Genomic DNA, 24287 nt, shown 5'->3' with positions numbered 1-24287 from the left:
CACCTGTTGAGCTACCTGAGTCCACCCAAAATAAAAGCCAGATCCTTTACCTTTGCAAGACCAGGAATAATGCAGTCACAAACTCAGTGGGTCTGTATTAACCCAAATGAGTCACCTCCGAGACATCCAGGAACATCCTGCACGCTCCTTTCCAGCGTGGCCAGATGACTGACACATGACACACTCATCTCCATGGCTGATGAGGAAATTATATTGCTGTCAAAGAGCTTTTCCTCTCAAAGACCCCAAAGCACATCATAAAAGTTGCAACAGTATCAAGATCCCTCACGAAGTGGTGAGCACTGTCAGAGCTGTTGTATATTCAGTGCTGTCCAGGATGATGAGGTCACGCTGAACCATCGCTGACAGCGGGTTACGCACATGCTGCTCCGACTGCAAACACCAAGTCCATCACCAGAAGAGTAGGCTCAGAGCATTACTTTCATCTTGGATTGTAAGGTACACTGAGATCACGCCTATGCAGGCCTGTACAGCACCCGGCTCCTGGGGTTTCGCTCCTGACAAGACAGAGGCAGGGTTGGGATCATCACCACACTCCTTGGCATCAGGTTGGTAAGGAAGCCAGGAGTCCTGCCCCCGTGGTCCTGCCCATCAGACCACCCTTTTCTCACCAAGCAGGGAACTTGGGCTGAGCTCCACACAAGGACTCTGTTGCCTACCTCCCAGTCACTTTGGTACCTAGATATTTTGGAGGCTCTGGGCCCAAATCCAAGAGTCCAACTGGCAGGTTGCTGACACCCTGTAGCCTCCAGAGAAAATACTGGAGAAGTTACACAATGCAAGAAAACCAAGATGCAAGGCAGAAGGAGAAGGCAAAGGAAATCAAGGTCAGAATTAAATTCTTTAATACAAAAAGAAAGTTTGTTTGTCGTCGTCGTCGTTGGTTTTTAAGATATATCTGTAATTTCTTTGTTTAAAAATAAATATGTACTAAGGTATATCTTGAAAAAATTCACTAGACACAATATGTAGTGTTAATATCTTTTTTCCCCACAATTATTACAGATAAACAGTAGCACCAATAAATAAAAGGATAACAAATATTAAAATTAAAAAGGAGAGAGATTCAAGATGTAGAATTTTCTATTTTTCCTGTTTCTTTTTTTTACATATATAAAAAAATCGTAGCATCTATTTAATCCGAATCACACATATACATAAACATATATATATATACAAACACATAGCCAAATATATATATAGTATGTAGATGTATATCTAACCCTTGTCTCAATAGGAATGTGTAGGGGTAGGTGTTAGAGAAATTAATTAAATAACTGCCCATAACATGCTACTGACTCTGCCAACAATTGGGGAGAGATGGGATGGGACAACAGGAAAGTTAAATTTATACACAACCAGTACAAAAAAAAAAAAAAAAAAAAAAAAAAAAAAAAAAAAAAAGAGGTACCGCTTATAAATAGTTGAAATTAAATATTAACAAAGAATACTGAAAAATCCCTACTCTTTAATTAAATTATCTGTTTAATTTCTAATTTAAAAAGGGATATTAAATAAGTATATAAAACACTTTCTCTTCCCTCCCCCCAATCAAAAGCCTCTGTTTTGCGCACAATGCAGCATGAGTATTATACATTGCAGATGCAAGCACCCACCCGTGTGTTTTCTCTCTTTCTGAAAGCCATCAGTTGGATGGGGAGATCCTAGTGGTTAGTAGTCGCTTGTTGTGAGTCTATTTTTAGACTGTCTTGTCTTTTTGGAAGCTTTCTGTGTTGTACATTATCAGGCGTTGAAAATTCAATTGCAGATGATGTTTGGCAGCATTCTGACACAGACCGAGTACCTTTTTGATTATTATTATTATTAATAATAATTTTAATCACAGAACTAGATTATATATATCCACAGAGATGTACAAACACGCTTTCAGGGGTGTGTGTGTGCGCGCGTGTGTAAGGTGGGTTTCACATACACCACAGTGTATATTGCAGATACACACATAGCCAAGATTCTCATGACATGACTAAGGGACTCCGGCTGCCTTCACAGTTGATTTCCCCAGTCCAAGACATGGAAAAGGGGCCTGATATTTACAGTACGTCATAAAAAGAATTCCTGACGTTCTTAAGGGTCATTCACACTGGGCACGCAAACTGAAGGCAGCAAAAGTTGCTTTCTTTTGTCCCCCTTCAATCTTGGCATACATATATATTATTTTTTTATATATATATATGTATAAAAATAAATATATATATATAAAAAAGAGAGAAAAACACATACATACATACATACACACAGACACAAATGCATTCTTTCACATACATACACACACACCCCCTACTGTGTATATACTTTTGATTAATATCCCTTTCCAGAAATGTTCCATAAGCATCTTGGATGCTCTTGAGTGGCAGCTCTGTGCATGAAGAAAGCAGACAGTGCTGAATAACTGTGTGGCTATGCACCGGTCCCCATTCTTGCTTCAGTACACTGTAGACCTTGCGTCCTTTTGCAGCCACCAAGGGCGGGAAATCTAGACTCCTGTGATACTTCCTTGAATGGAAAGTTAGTGCGCATCAGCTGCCCACCATCCTTAAGAGAAGCCAGTATGTCTCTCTGGCAAAGTTTCTATAGTGAATAAAGTCAACGCAAAATGTACACTGACATCCCATGTCCCAGGAAGGCAGGCAGGTTATGAGACGAGTAAGGGCGAAGGTTGGGGGAAGAGAGGGGAGGAGGAATCCTTGATCACGGAGATGGCCATTTCCTTGGCCTTTGACCCATTGCACCCTAGGATGCCGCTCTTTGGAACTCCCTGCCCATCCTCTCCATCACCTCTCCTCCCTGTCCCAGGCAAGGAGAAGGTGGTTTGTGGTACAGCACAAGAGAAACAGCGGAGGCCGCACAAGTCAGTTAAGAGTTAAGAAGTTTACACTCAGCGCTTCTACTCAGTCCAGTCTTAGCTTGTTTCTTATGCCCCAAGTAGCCCGCTTGTGTCCACAGCAGTCGAGTATTATCCAGTGAAGACACCAATAACATTAGCAATGTTAAAAAAAATAATCAGTATATATATATATATTATATATATGTGTGTGTGTGTGGTTAAGATATACATATATGTATATATAGATGTGGTTAAAATATATATACATATATATATATGTATATGCATGTATACACACATATATATGTATGCATGGGAAAACCCATCAAATACACCCCTACAAGTCTTCCTGGCTCTGTTATTTAGCAGCATGAAAAGAAAAATAAAATAAAACAGTTCAAAACCCAAAGATGAATTCTGTGCGGCGGGTGCCTTGGGGAATGTTCCTTCCAGAGTCCATCGTCCGTACTGAAAGTGCTGTGCTCTACCGATCCTTCATTTTAAGGGTTCATTTGGATTAGTGTTTTGTTTTGTTTTTTTTCTGTCCAGGCGAGAAATCAGGCTCCAGAAACAGGGCTGTTCCCCCTTCTTTTCTGCTGCTCACCGTCTCGGTTTTTCACATCTGTCAAAGAGGAGCGGGAAGACAACAAGGTTAATGTTTGTGATGAGGGTGCAAGTAGGACAGGGAAGGAAAGGAAGGGCAGTGGCTAATGTCTTTAGGAGCACATGGTGTTAAGACATGGCATGATGTCACTGGTGGGGTGAAATGCTGTGCAGATGGGGCAAATCACCTCAGCCCCACAAATGAGTCAATGACTTCTACTCCCCCAGGCTCACCTATATGGAGCAGGGGGAGATACACGTACAGGGATAAATTTAGGAGCAGAATCAGTGGCTTCCTCTCAGAATAGCTGAGTGTCTTTTTTGTACGCTCTCACACCGTGCACACACAAACACACAACGTGACAAGGCTAAGCAACACATGCAGAAGGACACAAGCCCTCAGCTCTCCACCTAGCCTCTTGTTTGGGTTGGAAGCAGTGCACACAAGGCCTCATGCAGGCAAGAAGGTGAAAGGTAAGTGCCTTTCATTCCACTAGCTGCCATGAGCAGGGGTTAGCACCAGAGAACAGCAGCAGCCTAAAGAAGCAGCAGAAGAAATGAGAATTTACCCTAACCCATAAGGCTCAATTCTACTTCTAATAAAGAGCATGAGGAACTTCAGCTTAATCAGCTTTTTATCTGGAAACTGATAAGTTAACCACTCCTATGACTCCTTCCTATTTTTCTGGCCAACACATCAGCTCTGGAAACCACCCTTAGCACCAATTATTCCATCACAAAGAAATTAGTAACCCCCTTCAGCCATCATGACTTACTTGGGATAGTGTTTGGCTTTTCACTGAATTTTTTATTACTTCTCAGTCTTCAAACTTTGTGGGATAATTTTCAGTTATTCTGGGCTTTGGGAAAGGAGCAGGGGGAAAAGGCCAACATTATGTCTGCTCTCAGGCTTCAAAGGTTTTGCTCACTAGGAGAAGTTTAACTCCAGAAGCTGCTCTATTCTGATCCCTTCATCAATTACTTTCCTGCTGAAATTACAGCACCCCAGAAAAATTCTCTGTATACAGAGCAGTTTCCACCACCCTGGCAGTGCCAATGCCTTTCTCGTTTGGGAACAAAGCATTTTCATACCCAAAGGAAGCACTTGCTACGTATAGCAGCCTTAGTTATCTAGCCAATGGATTTCTCCTCTTTTCAAGAAGTAGCCACAAAGGACCCTGGATCTCTCTCCCTTACTTTTTTTGCATCAAGCCAGTGTCACTGCAATGATCTCTTGACAGGAACCATTTCCGAGATCTCTGTGAAACTGGTATGAATTCAGAGTCACAGCCAAGAGATCATTAGCAAACCCATTTCTAGACAGGTAGGATGCTCCTACACCAGAGATGCACACATAACTGCATCTCTGATACCCCAAGCTACTGCACTGAGTTCAACCAAGTGCTCAGGTGAGAACAACAATCAGTTTCTGCTCATGTCTATGCCACAGATGGTGTGTGACAGTCCTCAGATGACACATACACAGCATGGATCTCTGAAAAAACCCATTAACCTCACAGTACCTTTTTATCTCCCACCTCACACCTGAAATAACACACCTTCACCCAGAGTCAGACCTAATCTTGCTGTATCCCATGCCACAGACCTGAGTGCAGCTCTGGGCAGGACATGAACAGGGAACTATGAGCACAATGCAAGAGAACAGGGTGGACTCCCTGGCTTTTAGAAGAACAAAGAGGAAAAGGAGCATGTAGGCACAGCCTTGAGGTGGCTTTCCTCATTCTGCAGAGCATCTACAAGCCACAGAAAATGGGCTTGGAAGACAAGGGTGATCAAATCCTAGTCAGTTAAGGATCTGTCTTTGTCCAACAGTATGCTCAGAGTCACATACAGATAATGTACAGAGGGCTACAGACCCTCCCCCTGGCTACCTCAGCAACATGAATTCCATTATCTTGTTCTACGATGGAGGATACCTGAGAGAGAAATGCCTTGTCTCTGGGAGCCGTCCTCGTCCAAGTCCTGACAGCACATCTGAAACTCACAGCTGTCCTCTGAACCCGGGAAAATCTGTCCTCATCCCAGTTAGCCCCTCTGCCCTCTGGCCCATGTAGGACAGAGAAAAGAAGTAATCATACAGCACTAGTGCCAGAAGTCAGCAGGAAGCAAGCTCCCCCCTCTTTCTCCTTCTCTCTCTCTTTGTGTGTTTCATCCTTCAGGACACAAACCTGCAAGTGCGCTCGTTTAACTCAAGCTGCCTCGACTTGCAACGTGAGTCTGTGAATTTGCAGGAACATTTACAGGTCTGGGGATCTTGTACAAACAAGTGCTTTCTCCTCTCTGAGCAAGGCTCACAGTGACTGCAAAAAGGCAAAAGGAAAGATGTCTAAGCTACAGCGCTTCAGCAGAAAGAAAATACACATGCAACACCCTAAACATCAAAGCAATCCCCTTGCCCCCTCCCACAGCCCCCATCTGTCCACTGGAGCGTCACGGGCTGATGGATTTTCCAGCAGTACCCGCACAGCCCCAGGACAGCACCCCCTTGCATTAGCGTAAAGAGAAAGAAAACAGGCCTTCTGCACAGTATTCACAAATGCTGCATTGGATCCATCGGCTCAGGCCAGAGGAAGGAAGAAGGGGAAAGCAAGGATGGGAAGGTGAGAGGTCCCAGCCAGCTATTGACATATCAATGAAGGAAGTTCTCTGAAGTGGGCTATTCGAGTAGAAAGAGGCCAGCGGCTGAATGAGTTAAATACACAGGGTCTCTCTGCCCCTGGAAAGCAGCTGGGCTCCAGCATCACATGCTTACCCCTGTAGCTGGCACTACCCTCCTTTTTGTAAGCCTCATCTCCACCCTGCCAGCTAGGAGTGTCCTACAGAGGAGCCATGAATTTACAATGCAGAATTTTGTGAACCACCAGAGAAAGGCAGAGCAAAAGAGACAGTAAGAGACAGGGAGAGAGAAGCCACCAAATCCAGCAGTAAGAGAGAAAAAAAAACAAAACAGAGAGTGCGCCTGCCCCAGTTCCCCAGCACCCACTCTCCAGCTTCCCGCTATCCCACCTCTCCTCTCCACCTGTGACTCCAAGACACACACGCACACGTGTGCATACACACACACACACACACACACACATACATATGCATGGCAGATGCCAGCCTGCCTGTCATCAGTTGTCATAGCAGTGAGAGCACGAGACAAATGGGGGAAAGCAGGTGAGATGGAAGGCATGAAGACGTGCAGGGCACTCATCCATCCACCTGCACTCTTGTGCCTTGGGACAATGGTTGCCACTGATGATTAGAGAGCCAAGCAAGCTAAAGCCACCTTCCCTCAGACAGCCTTAGGGCCAGAGTGGTGCCACCACCAGTGCCGCCCCTGCAGGATCCGCAGCCCACCAGTGACTGGGAGGGGAGGGTGAGATTTGCGTGAGCAGCAAGCAGGCAGATTGGTTTGGGGAGAGGGAAGGAAGAGAGTCTACAAGCAGAGGACACAAACGTACAAGCTGAGTGGTTTGTACCGGCCTTTCTTGCGCTTTCTCTTTTGACCCTTCCCCTTTCCTCGCTTTGATTTTCTGGAAGAAAAACAAAAAAAAAAAAAAGAGAAAGAGAGAGAGAGAGGGGAAAAGAAAGGGAGAGAGAGAGAAAATGGAAGAAAACGCAAGGAAGAAGAGAAATAAAATACAGCCATGTGCCTTGCTGGGAGGGGAGAAGCACATGAGGCAGGACTGGAAGGAAATCCCAGGGCCAAAGCATAGATCTCCACCTTGCACACACATTCACCGTCCCTCCAGCGCTCTGGTCAGCATCACAGCCAAGCCAACCCCAGGGGACTCAGCAGAAATCACCTCCAGAAGCGCTGCTGTGAGCAGAGGTGGATCTGCTGGAGCCTCAGAGGGGCACCTACCCCCTCCAAAGAGGGGCAGTGGGAAAGGGACAAGGGGTGAGGGACAAGGTACAGTGTTGAACAGAAAGCCTGGTGAAAGCAACCACAGTGAGTGCAGACAACCATTCCAAGTGACAAGCTCTGGTGCACACTGACTGGCAAGAGGCAACCTGAGTGAAAGTGTTCTCTCCAGGGAAAAGGAAACCACTCTGACCTGACGCACTGCTGGGCACCAGGTCTAGCAGGCAGCTCAGCTCCAACAGCTCTGCTGCAGGGCTGGTGGTAATGCTGCCTTGGGATGGGAGCCTGACCTCAGCAACCCACACACAAGGGGAGAGATCTGGCCTACACTGCTCTGTGGGACAGAGCAATCTAATCTGAAGGCTTTGCTCATCCACTCCCCCTCCTGCCTGTGGTTCAAAGGACTCCAGGAAACCTCACTTGGATGTCTGTAACATCCTCTCTGGCAGTGTCCATCCTGAGTGGTGAAGGAGAAAGACGGAGAAGAGGGAGGCCTAACCTAGTTATTTTACCCAGGAGATAACCAGCAAGCAGCTTTCAGTTCTTCCCTCCTTTCTCTTCTGTCATCTTCCACATGGATTTGACAGAAAGACAAGCAGATGGAGCCAAGGCATTGACTCCATTCTGAAAAAATCACTGTTGCCTCTGACTCTTGGGCAAGAGCTGGGACAGGCAGGGGCTAGGACATGCAGTCCTGGACACTAAGCATGGATCCCTATGGGCCATTGACAGCACAGGGAGCGAGGCAGGCAGGAGCCTGTGCTGCTCCTTGAGCCCGGCTAGCACAGGACCAAGGAAGCGACATGCAAGGAGAAGGCTGTAGGCAAAGCACCAAGGCTTGTCAGGCAAATGAGTCCCAGCTCTGAGGCAGTTCTGTAAAGGCTCCCTCATTCCCTGGAACAGCCCACTGTGGGAGAGAGCTGTCAAAGGGAATTGAGGGGACAGAAGAGAAAGCACCATAGGTGTTTCCTAGGCCCTGTTCAAGTTGTCTCACTGGAATGAGTGTCAGAGCATCAGCTCTATCCTGGTGCTGCCCTACATGTCAGGTAGGAGTCACAGGGAGACGGTGAGGGGAGGAAAATCAACCTGAAGGGAGGAGAGGGATACGAATATAATGACTTTCAATCCAGCACAAATCGAAGTACACCAGTCTCTCTCCCATCCCTTCCCTTCCTTCTGTGGGGGATGCAGAACCAGCAAAGAGCAGGCGAGGTGCTGTTAGAAGAGGAAAGTGAATGCAACGCAGTCAGAGCTGGCTGCTACACCCACACCCCATCCTCACCAGAGTTCACACAGACCAAACTCTTGCACACCTTCAAACCACAGCACCACACAGACCAACCGTCCCCAACATGGCCCTGTGCAGAGATGACTGTTGGCTGCACACAGTCCAGTGCAGCCAGGAGCAGATTTCCAGGGGCAGGAGGAGAGGTTGGAAGGCAGCTAGAAACATACAACCACCAGGAGAGGGGTGAAAGAAGTTCTCTCATTCTCCTGTTTGGTCCCTCTGTCTCTGTTTCAGCTTCATCATCTCCAAATATTCACCCCTTTCTCTCCTCTAAATGGCAGAGCTGCTTTCCCAGCCATGCACAGTCCAGCTGACCCTCTCACCCAGAGAGGTCATTCTTTCTTTTCAACGATGTTTCACATTGAGTGCTCATTCCTCAGACTACTGCAGGATGAGAGCTTATTTTTCTACTTTTCACAACCTCTTTACTTTGGGGAGGAAGCAAAGGAAGGTTGTGCCTTAATCTCCTTCACATCACCAGAGAAAATCCATCAGATTGAAAAAAACCTCATGAAAGCCTCCATCAAGACCCAGCTAGGACATTCACCTCCCTTTATACCCTCCCGGGTCCCCACCCAACCAAAACCAGTGTCACATCCTGCATGGCATCAGTCCTGCCTCCACCAGGCCTCTATTGCCACCTCTCCCTGTAGCCAGCAGAGTTTTTACCCAAGCTGCTGTGAAAGAAGCCAGCAAGTACTCACTCAAGCAGCAAGAAAAAAAATTAATAATAAAGAAAGGCAGCAATCTGCAGTAACCAGAAACACCCCAGGAAGAGGGAAGGGAGAATGGGGGCTGCACCTTGAATCCATTCTGGTAGGACAGACACGACGGGACTTCCCTGACTCGGGATAATGCATTAGGAATGACTGCCATGGCTGTGGGTCATGCAAGGTCCAGGTCTGGGGTATGAAGGAAGGACCATCAGATCTGGGTTTCTGTGCCCACCTGGAATGGATTTAGAGTGTCGCCCCATGCACTACCATATGCCATTTCCAAAAACACCTTTGCAAAGTGAGTATCTCCAACCAAAGAAAAGGGCAAGGGGCAGTGGGGCAAGGAAACACCAACCAACCACCAAAAGAGAAAGAAGGAGAGGCTTGTCACTTACTTTTCTTGTTTGTTTTTGACATCTTTCTTTGGTCTGTAGGGGAATAGAGAACAAAGGCCTCATTAGAAGACAGTTTACCACATACTCTTCCAGTACTATCCCCAGTTCCCACCAAATTCAGGGAAGCAGAAGTACAGCCAGCAGTGCAGGATGCCCATGACATAGCTTAAGTGGTCCATCTCAAAGTGTTTGCTCTCCTGTTGCACCTCACTGGCAGACACCAGGATGCAGGCTAGCACTGTCCACCTGTGATAGCTAGAGATGGAAGAGACCTGCCAGTAAAAGACTTCTTTTCCCAGGCTTGACCATCCCACTGCAAAACAACTGAGGAGACTGAAAAAGCCTCTGAACAACAGTCCCAACCCAATGGCAGAAAAAAGGAAAGGCTCAGAGTAAGTTTATTGCAAGAGGAACCAGTGGTGCTTCATTCTCACCTGCAGTCACATTTACTGTGCTGTAAGAAGCTCATGTGTGATATATGCTGACTCTGATGGGGTTTAATTCTCATGATCTGGAATGAAAGAAACACAGAGGGTCACTGCCCATTCACTCTTCATATTCACAACTCCAAATCAGCCTGCTGCACAGCAAAGCATTTGCACCCCAGGTGCTCCTGGGAAGAGCATGACAGGGTTTGAGCTATCTTTGAGGTCCCATTCTTCCAGTCAGGGAAGTCATTTGATCACAAGCAAGCAGTAACACCAGACTCAAGCCAAAGCTCTGTTTGCTCATGTATGATAGGTGCCAGCACTGGTGGACTGCTTTGGAGACAGGCATGGAGAAGGCACAACACCATAGCAAGGTTCTCACTGAGCCATCCCTGGTTGATACCAGAAAGGCAGTAAAGGAACATCCAAACCTGCTCATGCAGAAACAATGCTTCAGGCTAATACAAAGGCCCAAAGCAAAAAACCCATATCCAACTCCTTTTCTCTAAGCTATGTCTCCCCAGCTGACATCTTGCTTTCTCAGTGTCTCTGCACACAAAATAAATCTGAAGATCTGTGCTTAAAAGAGCACTGCAGAGCCAGACACTACCCAGTCCCCAAACCCAGGTGGCTGCAGAGAAGTCATATTAGAGGATATGTAATGTTGCCACAGTCCCTCAACTCAGAACATGTCTGGACCACTCTAGCATTTTCACCAGAGATGAGCTTAAGTGCCTCTGACCCTTTACAGGCATGCAGGCATACCAGTCAAGAACCATAATTCAGCAAGGAAGGGTAGGAAGAAAACCATCCCTAGCTACATGATGCTAGTAGGCTCCGGCCCTGGCTGGAGCCTGCAAGTGGAAAAGCAGTATGGGGAACCATAGAAGGGCACAGACAGGTTCTGTGACAGAGTTCAAACACAGCTCAAATAACATGTAAAAAGAGCCTGCTGTTTAATCACTTAGCACTGCACGTCTCTCATCAGTATCAAAAAGCAATGGCAATATTTACAGTCACTGTTCAAGAGACTGAGGGACAAAAGTAGATGAGAGAGCTATTGCTTAGGGGTAATGGGCACCAACTCCATTTTGGACACAAGCTGAGATCCAGACTGATAGAACAGGTTGGTAACAAAGCTCTTTAAAGCCGTTTGCATCTTCCCCATGCACCCAGCCTTTGTAATCATGGCCATCTCCCGAATTCAGCAGCCTCCAAACAAAGGAGGAGGATGCCCAGAGGCGGAAAGGCTTTTCCACTTGACACTGAAGCAGTGTGTTTCATAGAGACCCCTTCACCCCTGCTGTGCCAGAGTAGCTAATGATCCAAATCCCCTGCACTCCTGGTACAGGCTGACCTCATATGCCCTCCAGGAGAGAGTACTGACAGGTTCTCCTCTTTTCACTACTCTGCTGGCCTCAGAACAACAGCTGTGTGTACCAAATGCAGAGTTAAAGTGGAACAAGGGCCCAAAGACTATCTTCTTTGGAAATTCAGAGATAACACCACGGGAAATGCTCCTTTGCATTCTCTAAACACTATGTGCTCCTTTGCAGAAATGCTCCTTTGCATGCTCCTAGCTACTGTATTTGGGCAAGAGCCCAAACCAGATTCTCCTCTTAGCCTTAAACAGACACAGGTAACTCATCTTCTAACTCTGCATGGTGTGACAATGACACTGGGCACCAGGGTCAGGAGAGGAGTTCCCTGAAATAGGCTGCCCTGCCTCTGAATTAGCTAGGAGCAGAGACTTAGGGTGGCTGTGATGGCTGACTTGCTTCCTTCCAAGCAAGCATGGCAGATTGCAAGCTGGGCCCTCACCTCCATTGTGACGTTGTACACATCCACAGGGACACATTCTAGCCCCTCATCGCCGCAGCAACCCGCACATCTCATCAGAGGCACACAGGATGGCTTGAATATGTACTCCACCTCATCAGGGTACTCCTGGAAAATGTCCACCAGGGTCTCAATTGTCCTGCAGAAGCTGCGCTCGTAGACTTCCAGGAATTTGATAACTAAAAGGAGGAATGGAGGGAATAAGTTAATGCAAACTTAGCTCAAGAATGTCTAGTGCTTTGCCACTTAAAATGAGCCAGACAGTTGCAACACAACTACCATGTGCTCCTCGCTAACAGTCGAAGGCCTAAGTCCTTTGTCTCTGCCCTACATACACACACATCAAGTGGGGAAGAGAAACAGACAATCTCTTCATACAGCTGCTTCAAAGCAGAGGCAAGACAGACAAGAGACCTTCACCATCTGCCTCCCTGGTACAATGACTCATGCTACAGGGGACTCTTCCCCAAACCCCTTCTCTGCTATTCCCCATACTCCTGGGATGCTGCCACCAAGAATGTCAGCCAAAAAGCACCCAAAGCTGCGGCAGGTGATCTGTGCTCTGGATTAAGGCCCTTCACTTGTTTGCCCTTTACCCCCCTTCAAAACAGACAGTGGATGCCCCAGTGGGTTTTAGAAGGCAAGGGAATAAGCCAGAAGCATTCTTTGTACAGTCCTCAGCACAGAAACACTTTCAAGAACAAGCAGAGGTTCTGAACCACACAGCTATATATCTTTACTCTTGCTGTCAGCCTCCTCTTTTGCCCACTCAGAAGAACATCCACCTCCGCAGGCCACCTCCAGACCACAACAGCACCCACTACAAGTCATAGCCTCCATGTCTCCACACTGACCACTTTCCCAGACCAAGGAATCAAGCCACTCACTGAAAGATTCAAAGCAAGCCCACAGCACCCCCAGGATTAACTAGACTATATATTTGGCTACTGAACCACAATGAGACAGTGTGGGAGGGGAAACAGGGTGGATCTGCCATTATCCTTTGCCTTCCCTACAAATGGAGCAAACACTAACTGCTTGCGATCTGCACTGATTTCACAAGCATTTCTCAATGTTTCCCAGTCTCTTGCCAAAGCTTCATTTTGCTGCTTGGTCAAGGGTTGGAGAGGTTTAAAGAGATGAGAGATAGAACAGATAAGTACACATACAGAAAAGTCAGGTGCTAATACAGTAGTGCAAACAGTGAGTACCTGGAGCCCTCCATGCCTCCTAGCTCTACCAGCATGCTGGCAATGGAGGATGTTTCAAATGAAGCAGAGGATAAGAGTACACACAAAGAGACAGTACCTGCCCTATGCTGTTATGCATCATAATGATCCACCTGTACAGCATGCAGAGTCCTACAGCACCAAGGTTGATAACTCAGAGAGATAAGAGCAAACTGCTTGCATCATGGAAAATAATGGTCTCCAGTAAGCGTTTCTAAAGTGCCCTGAACTTGTGACAAACTGGCATAAAGGTTACTTTGCCACAAAAATGCAAAAGCTTCAGGGCTTGCAGCTCACAGCCTGGAGTTAATTGTTGAAAGTTAATTCTAGGTCATGCAGGGCTGACAGTGCTACAGTGCTCAAGTGATGAGAATGGGTACAAGAGGGGAGGAGCTTCCATCCAAGGAGTTTGAAGTGTCAGAGAGCATGAGCAGCTATTAAAAGAGAAAGTGGCTTGTGAAAGGGAAATGTAGCCTGGCGGGCATGGATTGCTTGTTGGCATGTTTCTGTTTCTTGTCCCTTCCCTTCCTCTTCCCTCCTCCCCTGACTGCAATATGTCTCCTGTCTATTCTTCTATCTTGTCTGTGAGTATCTCCTTCTTCCTGTTCCCCTTTGGAGTGACTTTAGTCACTGCCTATGTTCCAACAAGTCAAACAATTTAATATGTGGGAAATTCTGCAGGCATATGACAGTTGCTGAACTGCACTGTTGATTATTCACATTGTGCCAGCAGAAAGTCTGGGGCATAAAGAAGGCAGAAACCGAAACAGAGCAGAAAACCAAAGTGAAACTGATTGATGTCTGCCATACTTTTCTAAATGTTTGCACTACCCAAGCAGCTGGATTACACCAGAGAATCCAAACTACAGATTGGCCACAAAACAGCAAATTCGACTTCTTTTGCAAAGCCTTTACTTTCACCACTGCACTCCAGCAACTATACTTTAGATGTGGGAGATCTGACAGGACCAAATCCTTCCCATGAAGAATCTGAGAGTCTTTATTAACACATGATGGTTTTCCAAAGCCTGAATCAGCCTCTTAAAAGGAAAAAGGGAATCTCTCTCCTTAGCTGCCAGTCAGAAAATCCTGTCACAAAAAGTGCTTTGCCTTGATTTAGGTGGACATAAGAACATTCACATGGACACTACGCAACACTCCGTAGCTCATCTGCACAGTTATCACCCAAGCCAAACTGGACCCCATGACTGAGGTACAGCCATCCTCACAGCAAAGCCCTGTCCCTGCTACCATATCTACATTACACTCCTATGTACTGGGAGTCATATTCCACACTTTACCAGGCTGATTCGGTCTGTGCTTCCTTTCCATTGGTTTGTGTCAGGGGCGGAAGAAGGTCTGCCTTTCACAGGGAATCACAGGAAGGTCACCAAAGGACTACCACTTGATCTGCTCCCTTCCTGCAATTTGGGCTTCAGCCCACGTTAGAAGTTTAATCCCACAATTAACCCACACCCCTAGTCTGCAAAACACCTCCAGATTTGAGTCAGAGGCTCTTTGTTGTGAATGGAGGGGGAAGTAGGGTTAAAACCCAGTGAGGGTGCACATTAACTCTTTAAGGAAGACAGACACACTAGGTAGGATTAAGTCCAAATTTGGAGCAGTCAAGTGGGAACATGCTGGACCAGAAAAGGAGAGTCTATGATCATTTTGCCTCCTTCCCCATCAATGGCTTAGGAGCAGTACAGACACACTGTTCTTTTAAAAATAAAAGTGCAGCCACAAGTGCTGGTGGTTTCCTTTATTTATACTAGAAAATCTTTTCTCATGGAACACAGAGTGTTTTCCTGACTCCTCTACAACCTCCTGTGCCACAAAACACGTGGAAGGCTCTCTTGAGCTCAAAAGGGTAGGGGCTGAAGCTAAAATTACAGTCTCCAACCAGAGTAAGTTCATCCCAAATAAAGACCTGTCACCACTTGAAATCTCAGAGCAAGCACAAAATGGCCAATGATACAAAACCACCTTTCACACCAACACCAAAGCCCCCAAGAGCTTCAGTGGAAGGAACTACAGGACTACCTTTGTATAACAGAGGCCCATCATTGTCTCCTCTTCACAAAGGAGAAACTGAGGTATAGAAGAGGACCTCTAAGGCCAAACAGCAGGACAGAAGCAGAGCCAGGAAGGTAATACCAGAAGTCCTGACTTCTAGCTCACAGATATATCTACATCACAGACCATGAAATAGCACCAAGACAACAACACCTAACTCCCACCACTTATACTGCCAGACCAACTTCTCCTGCAATTCCGTCAGCATTCTTGTGACAGAAGTCAATTCTGCTTGATTCTTCCCCTCTCCAGGAGGGATTTGTTGGACACAATGAACAGCACAGATGAGGACACTAGCTCTTTTTTACCATCAGCAGAGGACTGGTTACCAAAATAAGCCTAACAGCAGGTTCCCTCTTGATCCCTCTGGAGTCACTGAACCTTCTTCTGTTGACTTCAGCAGGAGCAAGGGTCAAGCACAACAGGCAGCAGCCTGCCAGCAAATCAGAAATTTTGTCCATGCAAAACAGACACTATCCCAAACCTCTGGCAACACACATGCAGTCTGTCACACAAATAAAATTACAGAAATTGAAAATGACTGCTTAAAAAAACCAAAAAAACAACAGCCAATCTGGGCCCACACTGCTGGAGCCCTCTGCTGACCTCTGGCTGGAACAACGCTGAGGGTCACCGCCTGTAGGGACCCTGCAAGACCTTGGCCAGACCCTGCCACACAACGAGTGATCTGCTCTGCTATGAAGAATAGGGGAAAACACGGTCAGGATGGTCTTAAAGCAGCTGATGATCACCTCAGCCTGAAGGATCCAAAGTCCACAGTCCTTTTACCCCACTGCTGAACTGAGGACTGCGGACAGAAAGCCAATCTCCTGATATACACAGGGCTCCACTAGACAAGCCACTTGCAGGAGGTGTCTCCGACTAACCTGGGGGCTGACTGCCCTTCTGATCTACATTTACTTTAACAAACCAACGAAGCAGAGGACACTGCCACAGCCTGGCCTTTGGGAAGCTGGACAGATACAAAATCACAATGGTTGCAGAGGCACCACCTCATTTCCTCACCAGTCAATGATTCCATTTGTACTGGACCCTCAGGAATGAATTAAGTAGGGCACATCAGATCACACTGCTGTTCCCTGCCTCTGAAACCGCAGCAAAAAGGTGCATTTGTGGGGCCTGGCTCTGTACAGCACCCAGCAATATCCTGACTGGGGGTGGACCTGAGGCTGTCGGGAAGCTCAAGACCAGAACACCATCCTGGTCTGCCCTTTTCTCCTTCTCTCCCCGCGGGGAGCTGCTTCCTGGGGGCCTCTGGGTCACTGCTCTGGCCTTTGTTCAGGGATCAGCCCTGGCCACCCAGCCGGGCATCGCCAGCGCCGCCGGGAAAGAGGCGGGCAGCGAAAGATGACAAATCCCTTCCTACAGCACTGTGGCGAATCCCCAGCAAACTGCTCGCCGCTACTCAGCTCTTTGTATGCGCCCGTGTGTGTGTGTACATATATATATTTATATATATATATATAAATGAGCGTGCGTATGTGCACTGGCGCACGCACGCAGTTTCCCTGTGAGCTGTGGTAAGCCAGCAGCGGGCTGGGCCGGCCCTGCTGCCCGCCCGGCCCCGCGGCCCGGCCCCGCGGCGTGGGGCGGTGCAGCCGCCGCGGAGGGGCGATGGCGGCTGCGCTGCCCCCTCTGCCCGCTGCCCGTGAGGGGGCGGTGTTGGTCGCCCGCGGCCCCGGGGGCTCCTTCCCCCGCGCCCCCGCCCGCCCGCCGGGAAGCCGCCCAGGGCTTACCTTCATTGGGTTTCCGCTCGCCGTCCCCCAGGGCAGGCGCAGCCTTCGACAACTGCAAAGACAACAGAACACCAGTCACCACACGGAGCCGCCCTGCGGTCCCGGAGCGGCCGCGGGGGGTCCCGGTCCCGCCGCCGGCGCCCCGCCGGGCAGAGGGAACCCCGGCGGGAGGGTGCGACCCCGAGGCGGAGCCGCTCCCCGCCGGCCGCCCCGGCGGGCACAGAGGGACCTTTTGTTCCCGCCCGTCCCCCGGCGAGCCGAGAGGGGCGCGGGCGGGGCCCGAGCCGGGGCACGGGGCTGAAAGGCAGCGCGACGGCCCGAGGGAGGCCCCGAAGGGAGAAACGCGTCTCCAGGGAGCCGATGTCGTGACTGCGGGCAAACACTGGGAGCAAATCCGAGCCCGGGGGAGAAATGTGACAGGGGTGACCTGCTGCCGCCGACGCGAGTGGTGGGCCTGGGCACCACTTCCCCCCGGCAAAAGCGAATCCGGTCCGGGAGGGCAGAGGGGGTAGAAGGGCAGCCAGGCATGAAAGGGCATCGGTCCCCTCTCAATGTCACAGATGTCTGTCGCGCAGCAGCGGTGGCCACCGAGGTGTCGGTATCTGGCCGGGTGTCAGGGCGATTAACTTGTGACAGCACCACTGTGCCGACAGCCTCCGCCGAACCGCCCGGAATTCCTCCCTCCCGGCTGGAAGGGAGGGAGCCTCGCCTAACGGTGCCGGTCCCAGGCTCCCGGTCCGGCGCTTCCCGCACCTTCCCTTGGGCAGGAATCAAAAAGGCCGCAAGCTCCGCATTCACTTCTGCTGCCTCCTGGGACAAGGGGCATTTCCGAACCACTGACGCGAGCAGGAGTGGTGACAGGTAACCCACCCCCGGACCTGTATGGAGAAGCATTACACCACTTTACTAAGGAAGTCTTTTTAATTCCAGGTGAAACAAAAACTCCACTCCTCTTGCTCTTCATGAGGGCTTTACCTCTGACGTAACTTTCCAGCCCTCAGGTTTCCCCCTGCTGTTCTGTTTTGAACCAGAATGAAACATGCCAAGCGTTCTTCACTTCTCTAGAGGTACACTGTGGCCACCTGTGTGATGCCATCCACCCCAGAACCTGCTGAGGCCCAAAAGGAGTGTGAGGATACACACCAAATACTCCTTTGTAAGCGATATGCTGCATTTAGGCTTAGAAAAAGGCCCACTGGTCTCACACCTGAAGACAAAGCTCAATTAAGAAGGCCAAATCCACCCCAAGCTCACAATGAGAATCTGCCACCTATGCATGGCCTTCTAGGCAGCCCCACACACAGCGCAGCACCAGCATCCAAGCTGCCCAAAGTGTCAGCTTTTAAAAGGAGGGGGCAGGAGACCCAACTAGAAGCCCCTCTCCCAGACATTCCTTTGTGTCTGTGCACAGTTCCCTTTGCCTAAGTTATCCCTGACTGAACTTGCTTCTCATTTCAATCAGTCTTTCTCTACCTGGGCACATCTCACTAGCCCAGACCTGAGCAGCCCCCATGTGTGGATCTATTTCTTCTCTGGGGAAGGACAGGGCTGTGTGCCCAACCTCAGTGCTGTGACACCACTTTAAAAAGCAGGACCCTAGAAACAGTTTCATTCCTGAAGTGTGAAGGTCACTGCCACAGCACAAACAAAATGGAGGCAGCGGAGGTTGCAGCAGCCTTCCAAAGCCACTTAGCGCCTGACAATCTATGGGTAAAAGGAAAACCGCATCAAGGGCAGAAAAGCCTCAATCTGCTACAGCACAGGAAGAGGATCACGAGCCAAGTCAGTTTATCCAAGTCACAACACCCCCAAGACTTTTCACAGAGGGATTTCTGGTTCGCACACAAAATGATCATGACAGACTGAGCAAAATGAGCTCGGAGACACCTTGAGGGTCATTTTACCCATTCTTTTATGCAAGGCTGCCCAGTGGGCTGTGAAGCCCACTGCCTCAGCACATGCAAACACCACGTGGTAGTACAAGTGGTGGTGAGAAGCAGAAGCAAGACACACACTTTCACTACTGACCTGCGCCTAGCCAGCACCTTGCTTTGCCCCTGATGTAGGAGAGCAGGAGGCAGAACAGTGTCCCAGCACTAATCTAGACCTGGGACGTGATCTCACATAAAGGATGGGAAATGAGATTAGTGCAATGTGTGCAGAGAGATTCTGAGCATTCCCAGGTAAACTCTCAGTAGAAATTAGAAATGTTTCCCAGAACTATCAGTAACATGCTCTGTGCTCACTTTTCCAAGGAACTTTTCTGCCCTTTCAGCAGTGCCCTTCACACGGGTAGTGCCCTCAAAGCATGTCCGCTAGAAAAGCAGGTGAAGCAGAGTCTTCTGCCTCCCTTTAAACCAGTCTGCAACAAATCAGACAGGGCAATGGGGAACCAAAAACATTCCACGGGACAAGTAGGCCCAGCGTGCCCTTCGGTGGGAGCGTGAAGGTCACACTCTCCTCTGCTGGCTTTTAGCATTACCCAACAGTTCTGTAACAAAATTTTCTTCCAACAAATTTTCAACATTTCACAGAAGTATGGAAGTAACCCCTGGCCTGGCCTCAAGAGTGGGATAAATGACCCCAGGAATGGGGCTGACAAAGAGGAAGCTCCTTTCTACGCCCTTTGCAGGTCTCAGCTAATGTACATTCTGCTGTGGGGTAAAACTTTCCCTAACTTACAAACCCACTTCACTCCATCTATGTGTCTGTACCTTCTCTGTTTCCCTTCTCCCCCAGTCCCTGTCCAAAGCAAGCTTTTCTTTGAAGGGAGAGAAAAGGTTAATCAAGTCATTCCTCTCTAACCATCACCCCCCTCACCACCACCACCACCACCAGCACTCTTTCTCTTCCTTCCCCTCCCCCTAATCTGTGCAGCCTCATTAAAAGAGCTTTGTAACTGTTTAGGACTGGAACAAACAATCCATCCACTTTGAGAGGGACTCTGGGACAGGAGTTAAGGCACTTTTCGTCTTAGGCACTAGAAATTCTCAGAGGTTTCTACTTAGAGGAGGGGGAGGACGGGACTCACTGCACTCGTCTCCATTGTACACACAGACAGAGGTCAGTAATCCCACAAGCTGCCAGCACAGCCAAGGCACCTCTGACAGAACAGAATGGACAGAACAGATTCGGGGTTGCTCAGGAATCAGTGAGCCACTCAGATAGTGTTTAGCATGGGCTTCCCTCTCCCCTGCTTCCAAAGGGGTGCTCCTCTTCCAAGCCCGTCCTCAGACCACGGGCCTGGAGCGGCTCTGGGGAAGGTCACTCGCTGCGTCCTGGCTGCCTGTGGGCTGGGGAAGCAGGTTCTGGTGGCTCCCCATCGTGGCCTGGCACAGAGGCACACCAAAGGCGGGGAGCCTGGTGGGTGTGGGATCATTAGCAGTCTGCTCATAGGCTTGCTCTCCCTCCCTGTGTCTGATCACTGCCTGTTTCCTATGGCAATATAGTTGGTATATCCAGGTCCCTCCACTGTTCAGGACAGGAGGGGAAGAGTTCCCAGCCCCTCATCAGGGGTGACCAGTCACTAGGCTGCCAGCAAGACCCACAAAGGCAGATGGGGAATGACCAACTGTCCCCCATTCTTTAGGAAATGGGGGACTGGAAGGGGACAACAATGTAACCTCTCTGATCCCATGGGGAATGAGGACTGTGCACTACCGCTCAGCACAGCCAATCAGCTGTGAGGGTGGCACTGCAAAAGGACCTTTCCCTCCCTCTCCTGCACGGCAAGGCTATCGCCACCAGTGGAGGCAGACACCTGTAGCATCAGCACCACCCAGACCTGATTATGACAAAATTTCCCACCACCCCAGTCTTGCTGCAGGAGCAACCGTTACAACTCCCTCAGTAAGGAGTGATCCCTCTGCCACCTTCACCAGAGGAACACCGTGATTCCTGCGTCCCTCCTCCTTCACTTCCAGGAAAGCTGCCCGGCACACACTGGACCCTGCCTTCCCAACTCAGACTCTGCCAGGGCTTTTATTTAATGCTCTCTAACGCGCCTGGCTAGCTAGATAGGTTTTATTCAGTATGACAGCCAGATTAACAGTACAGATAAATATTATCATCAAAGCACAAAACCCTAGTCCCGGCGTGAAGAGTCATGCCTTCTGCCATGCCCAGAGTCATCGTCAAGCTGCCTACGTGAGATCTGCTGGTATTTCTAACGTTCTCAGCACCGTGGTGCCCGGACAATCAACGGACAAATAAGGACAGAACCAAAGGGCAGACCTCACCGTCAATCTGCCTGAGCACTTATATGGCCCACATCACAGAGGTACCCGAACCTCTAGCAATCTCTCATGGGTCTGTCCCTGCAACATTTCCCCCCAAACCTCTGTCATTTTTCCCTACCTTTTTTCCCACCGTTATACTCTCTACGTTCTCATCTGCACTGTCCTCCAGCCTAGAAGAAAAGAAAGCATAAGGCTTTTATGCAGCTCCTGGGGACAGACAGATGTAGACTCTACCTTATCCACTGTTTCCTCTTCTGGGGAAGAGGAAGGGGAGGGGAGAAGGATCAAGGGGAGGGTTAAAGGGTATTATCACTAGACACCAATAGAGAGTTGTCTAACATATAGCTGGGGAACAGATGCTACTGTACAAGTTTACTGAGGAGCCAGGAGGCAAAGAAACCCTTGTTCTGGGTGATGGTGGAAAAACTCTTGGAGAGCAGAAAGAATTGTCCCACAAGCCAAATCTGGCAGGCAGGCAGCACGGAGCTGCTTCTGTGCCACACTTAAGTGAGAGTTGCGCCTAATGTGCGGCTGTCACTGGATAAAGTAGAGATATAACAGACTAGAAACAAAGCGTGCAGTGCTTGCATGACTTCAGTTACAGCTGAAATGGCTCCTAATTGGGGAGTTGCCTTCCAGCATCGGTGCTGAACAAACAATGTGAATAACTGATTAGTTTGCAAGCGACGTTTATTTTCACGATTGTGTGAGATGATCTGGCCCGTGCTTTCTCCAAGTGCAGAGGAGAAACTAACCTGTTATAACCTTTAAAACGTAATCCGTGACTGCCTCGCGAACAGCCACTTTCACGTGGGCACTCTGTCTAAACCCCTTAATATCTCTTGGCAACACAGCCCTCTTGACTCTTTAGAAAACAGATTTATAGGACAGGTTTGCACAAGAACCTGCTTTCCTTTTATTTTTTTTAAGAGAAAGAAAAGGAGAAAGAGTTGGTTCCTAATCCTCAGGAATGGCAATGAGGTAAAAGTGACTGAAGAGGAAGAGAAGAGAAAAATCCGTGGTTTTGTAATCTCGGTGCAGAAGATATGTATTGTGATTAATTTTCTTTTTCCAGTCTGGAAGAAATTCAGGATCCATTTTGTCCTCTTTGATCTCTATTTGTTTTTCCAGCTAGGCATTTTGAACTCCACTCGGCGGCACGAACCCGAGCTGGGACCCAAGGCAAATACCGCCGAAACACCCTTTTGCAATGTCAGGAGACCCGAGGACGGGAGGCGAGGCTGATGCAAGAAGCCAGCGCGCTGTCTCCCTGCCCCGCGCCCCGTCGGCCGCAGCGCCCCGGCCCCGGCGGGACCCCACGGCCGCGCCGCCCCGGGAGCCCCGCGCCGGGGCGCGCACATGTGCGCGGACACCCCGCACGGCGCTGCCGGTGCCCCGGGGGGCCGCGGAGCTCCGGGCAGCACTGTCCCCCGCGCTGCAGCACCGCACGCACACGTGTCCGCGCTGCGGGCACCAACCCGCATCCGGCGCCGACAGAGTGGCGGCACCGCGCCGAGCAGGTGGGAGGCAAAGGAGGGACGAGGAAAAAAAAAGAGGCAAAAAAGTGTTTTCGGCCGTCTGCCCTCCCGCCCCCCGCCGGTACGCGTGGCACAAAAGCCCCCGTCCCGCCGCTTACCTCTGCGCTCTGGAGATAGAGCAGCGCCGCCAGCCCCCAGTGGATCCAAGTGAGCAGAAAGTTCATGGTTGCCGGCGCACGCCGCGGAGCGGGGCCCGCCGCGCTCCGCCTCGCCGCCTCCACCCCGCCGCCGCCGCCCCGCCGCGCTCTCGCCCGCGCCTCCTTCGTGCCCGCCGCCGCCGCCTCCTGGGGTGCCGCCGGCCGGGCGCTGAGAAAGGTTCCGGGGGAAGGGGGACTCCTCTTCGGGGTCTCCGGTTTCACCCCTCCATAAGCCCGGCTCTCCGCCGGCCCCCGCTGCTGTTTCCCTTGGGCGCTCCGCCGGGCCGAGCGCAGGCTCCGCGGCCGCCCCGCCGCCGCCCGGCCCCCGTCGCCGAGCTCCACAGCGGCGCCCGTCCGCGGCCGCTCTCCCCGCGCCGGGGCAGGCAGGCACCCGCACCGCGGTCGCTCGGTTTCGCGCACTCACGCCAAAGTTTGCGCGGAAACTTTCAATGCATCTCTCTTCCTGCGCCCCCTCTTCGCGGCGGCTGTCTTCAGCGGTTCCCCGAGCCGGGGTCGCCTCCCCGGGGAAAGGGGCTGATCCCACCGCCGCTCGGCCCGAACCCTCTCTGCAAGTCGGGGTGGCGGTGGCGGAGGGGACGAACAGAGCGCTTTCCTCCTGTCCTCTCTGTTTCTGTCTCTCTCTCCCTCTCTCTGTCCACCGCTTAAAAAATCAGAATAGTAATATATGGGAAAAAAAAAAAAAAGAAGAAAAAATCCAAACTGGCTAGAGAGGGAGGGAACTGGGGCTTGGAGAGGCTCTGTAGGAAAGGGAGGAAAAAAATCCCAGCGGATCAAAGTATAAGTGGGAAAAAAATAAATTAAACGAGAGGATAAAGCAAGGCGGCAAGCCAACAGCAGGTCCCGGTGCCCGGGGAGGGCTGCTCCCGCGGCGCGCTGTCCCCCGCCGGCGCCGTGCGCTCTTCGCCCCCGGCGCGGCGGCAGCCTCGCTCCGCGCACTCCAGCGGCAGCTCCGCAAAGCGCCCGCGCCACCGCCCGTTCGCCGGCGCTCTGCAACTGCTCAGCGCGGCCGCCGGGAGAGACGCTCCGGCGAAGTCCCACCCCTCCTTGCCGATTCCCCTCCCTTCTCCCCTCCCATTTCTTTCTGCGCTGAGCGAAAAGGCCACGGAGGTAAGGGGGTGCGTGAACCCTCCGCCGCCCTCCGCTCTCGCCCCACGCGGCATCGCAGCACCCGCGGGTCGCGCATTTCGCATCCAGCCTCCCTGCTCTGCCTTCCCACCGCGGCTACTCCACGGGCCCTGCTTCCTCCACCCTTTTTGCTTTGCCGATGGATGCATGTTCGGGTCAA

General features: G+C 50.2%; 1 protein-coding gene across 11 annotated transcripts; it reads right to left on the bottom strand.

Moving 5' to 3' along the window:
* Nucleotides 1–849: 849 nt before the first annotated feature.
* Nucleotides 850–24007, bottom strand: VEGFA (vascular endothelial growth factor A). 11 transcript variants are annotated; one of them, XM_071576172.1, is made up of 9 exons: nt 22943–24007; nt 17069–17120; nt 11989–12185; nt 10174–10250; nt 9740–9772; nt 9430–9576; nt 6937–7008; nt 5659–5790; nt 850–3488 (listed from the first exon to the last, which is right to left on the bottom strand). In XM_071576172.1, exons 1-9 carry the CDS (start codon nt 23006–23008, stop codon nt 3467–3469), a joined length of 798 nt encoding a protein of 265 aa, XP_071432273.1. In that variant the 5' UTR covers nt 23009–24007; the 3' UTR covers nt 850–3466. The 11 variants fall into 11 exon arrangements, 9 of the variants coding, with proteins under 9 accessions (XP_071432273.1, XP_071432299.1, XP_071432307.1 ...); XM_071576198.1 differs by lacking the exon at nt 5659–5790; XM_071576206.1 differs by lacking the exon at nt 9430–9576.
* Nucleotides 24008–24287: the final 280 nt, after the last annotated feature.

The sequence above is a fragment of the Pithys albifrons genome, chromosome 2, assembly GCF_047495875.1.
Source record: "Pithys albifrons albifrons isolate INPA30051 chromosome 2, PitAlb_v1, whole genome shotgun sequence".
Taxonomy (NCBI): domain Eukaryota; kingdom Metazoa; phylum Chordata; class Aves; order Passeriformes; family Thamnophilidae; genus Pithys; species Pithys albifrons.
This window is presented reverse-complemented; position numbering and strand designations above follow the sequence as displayed.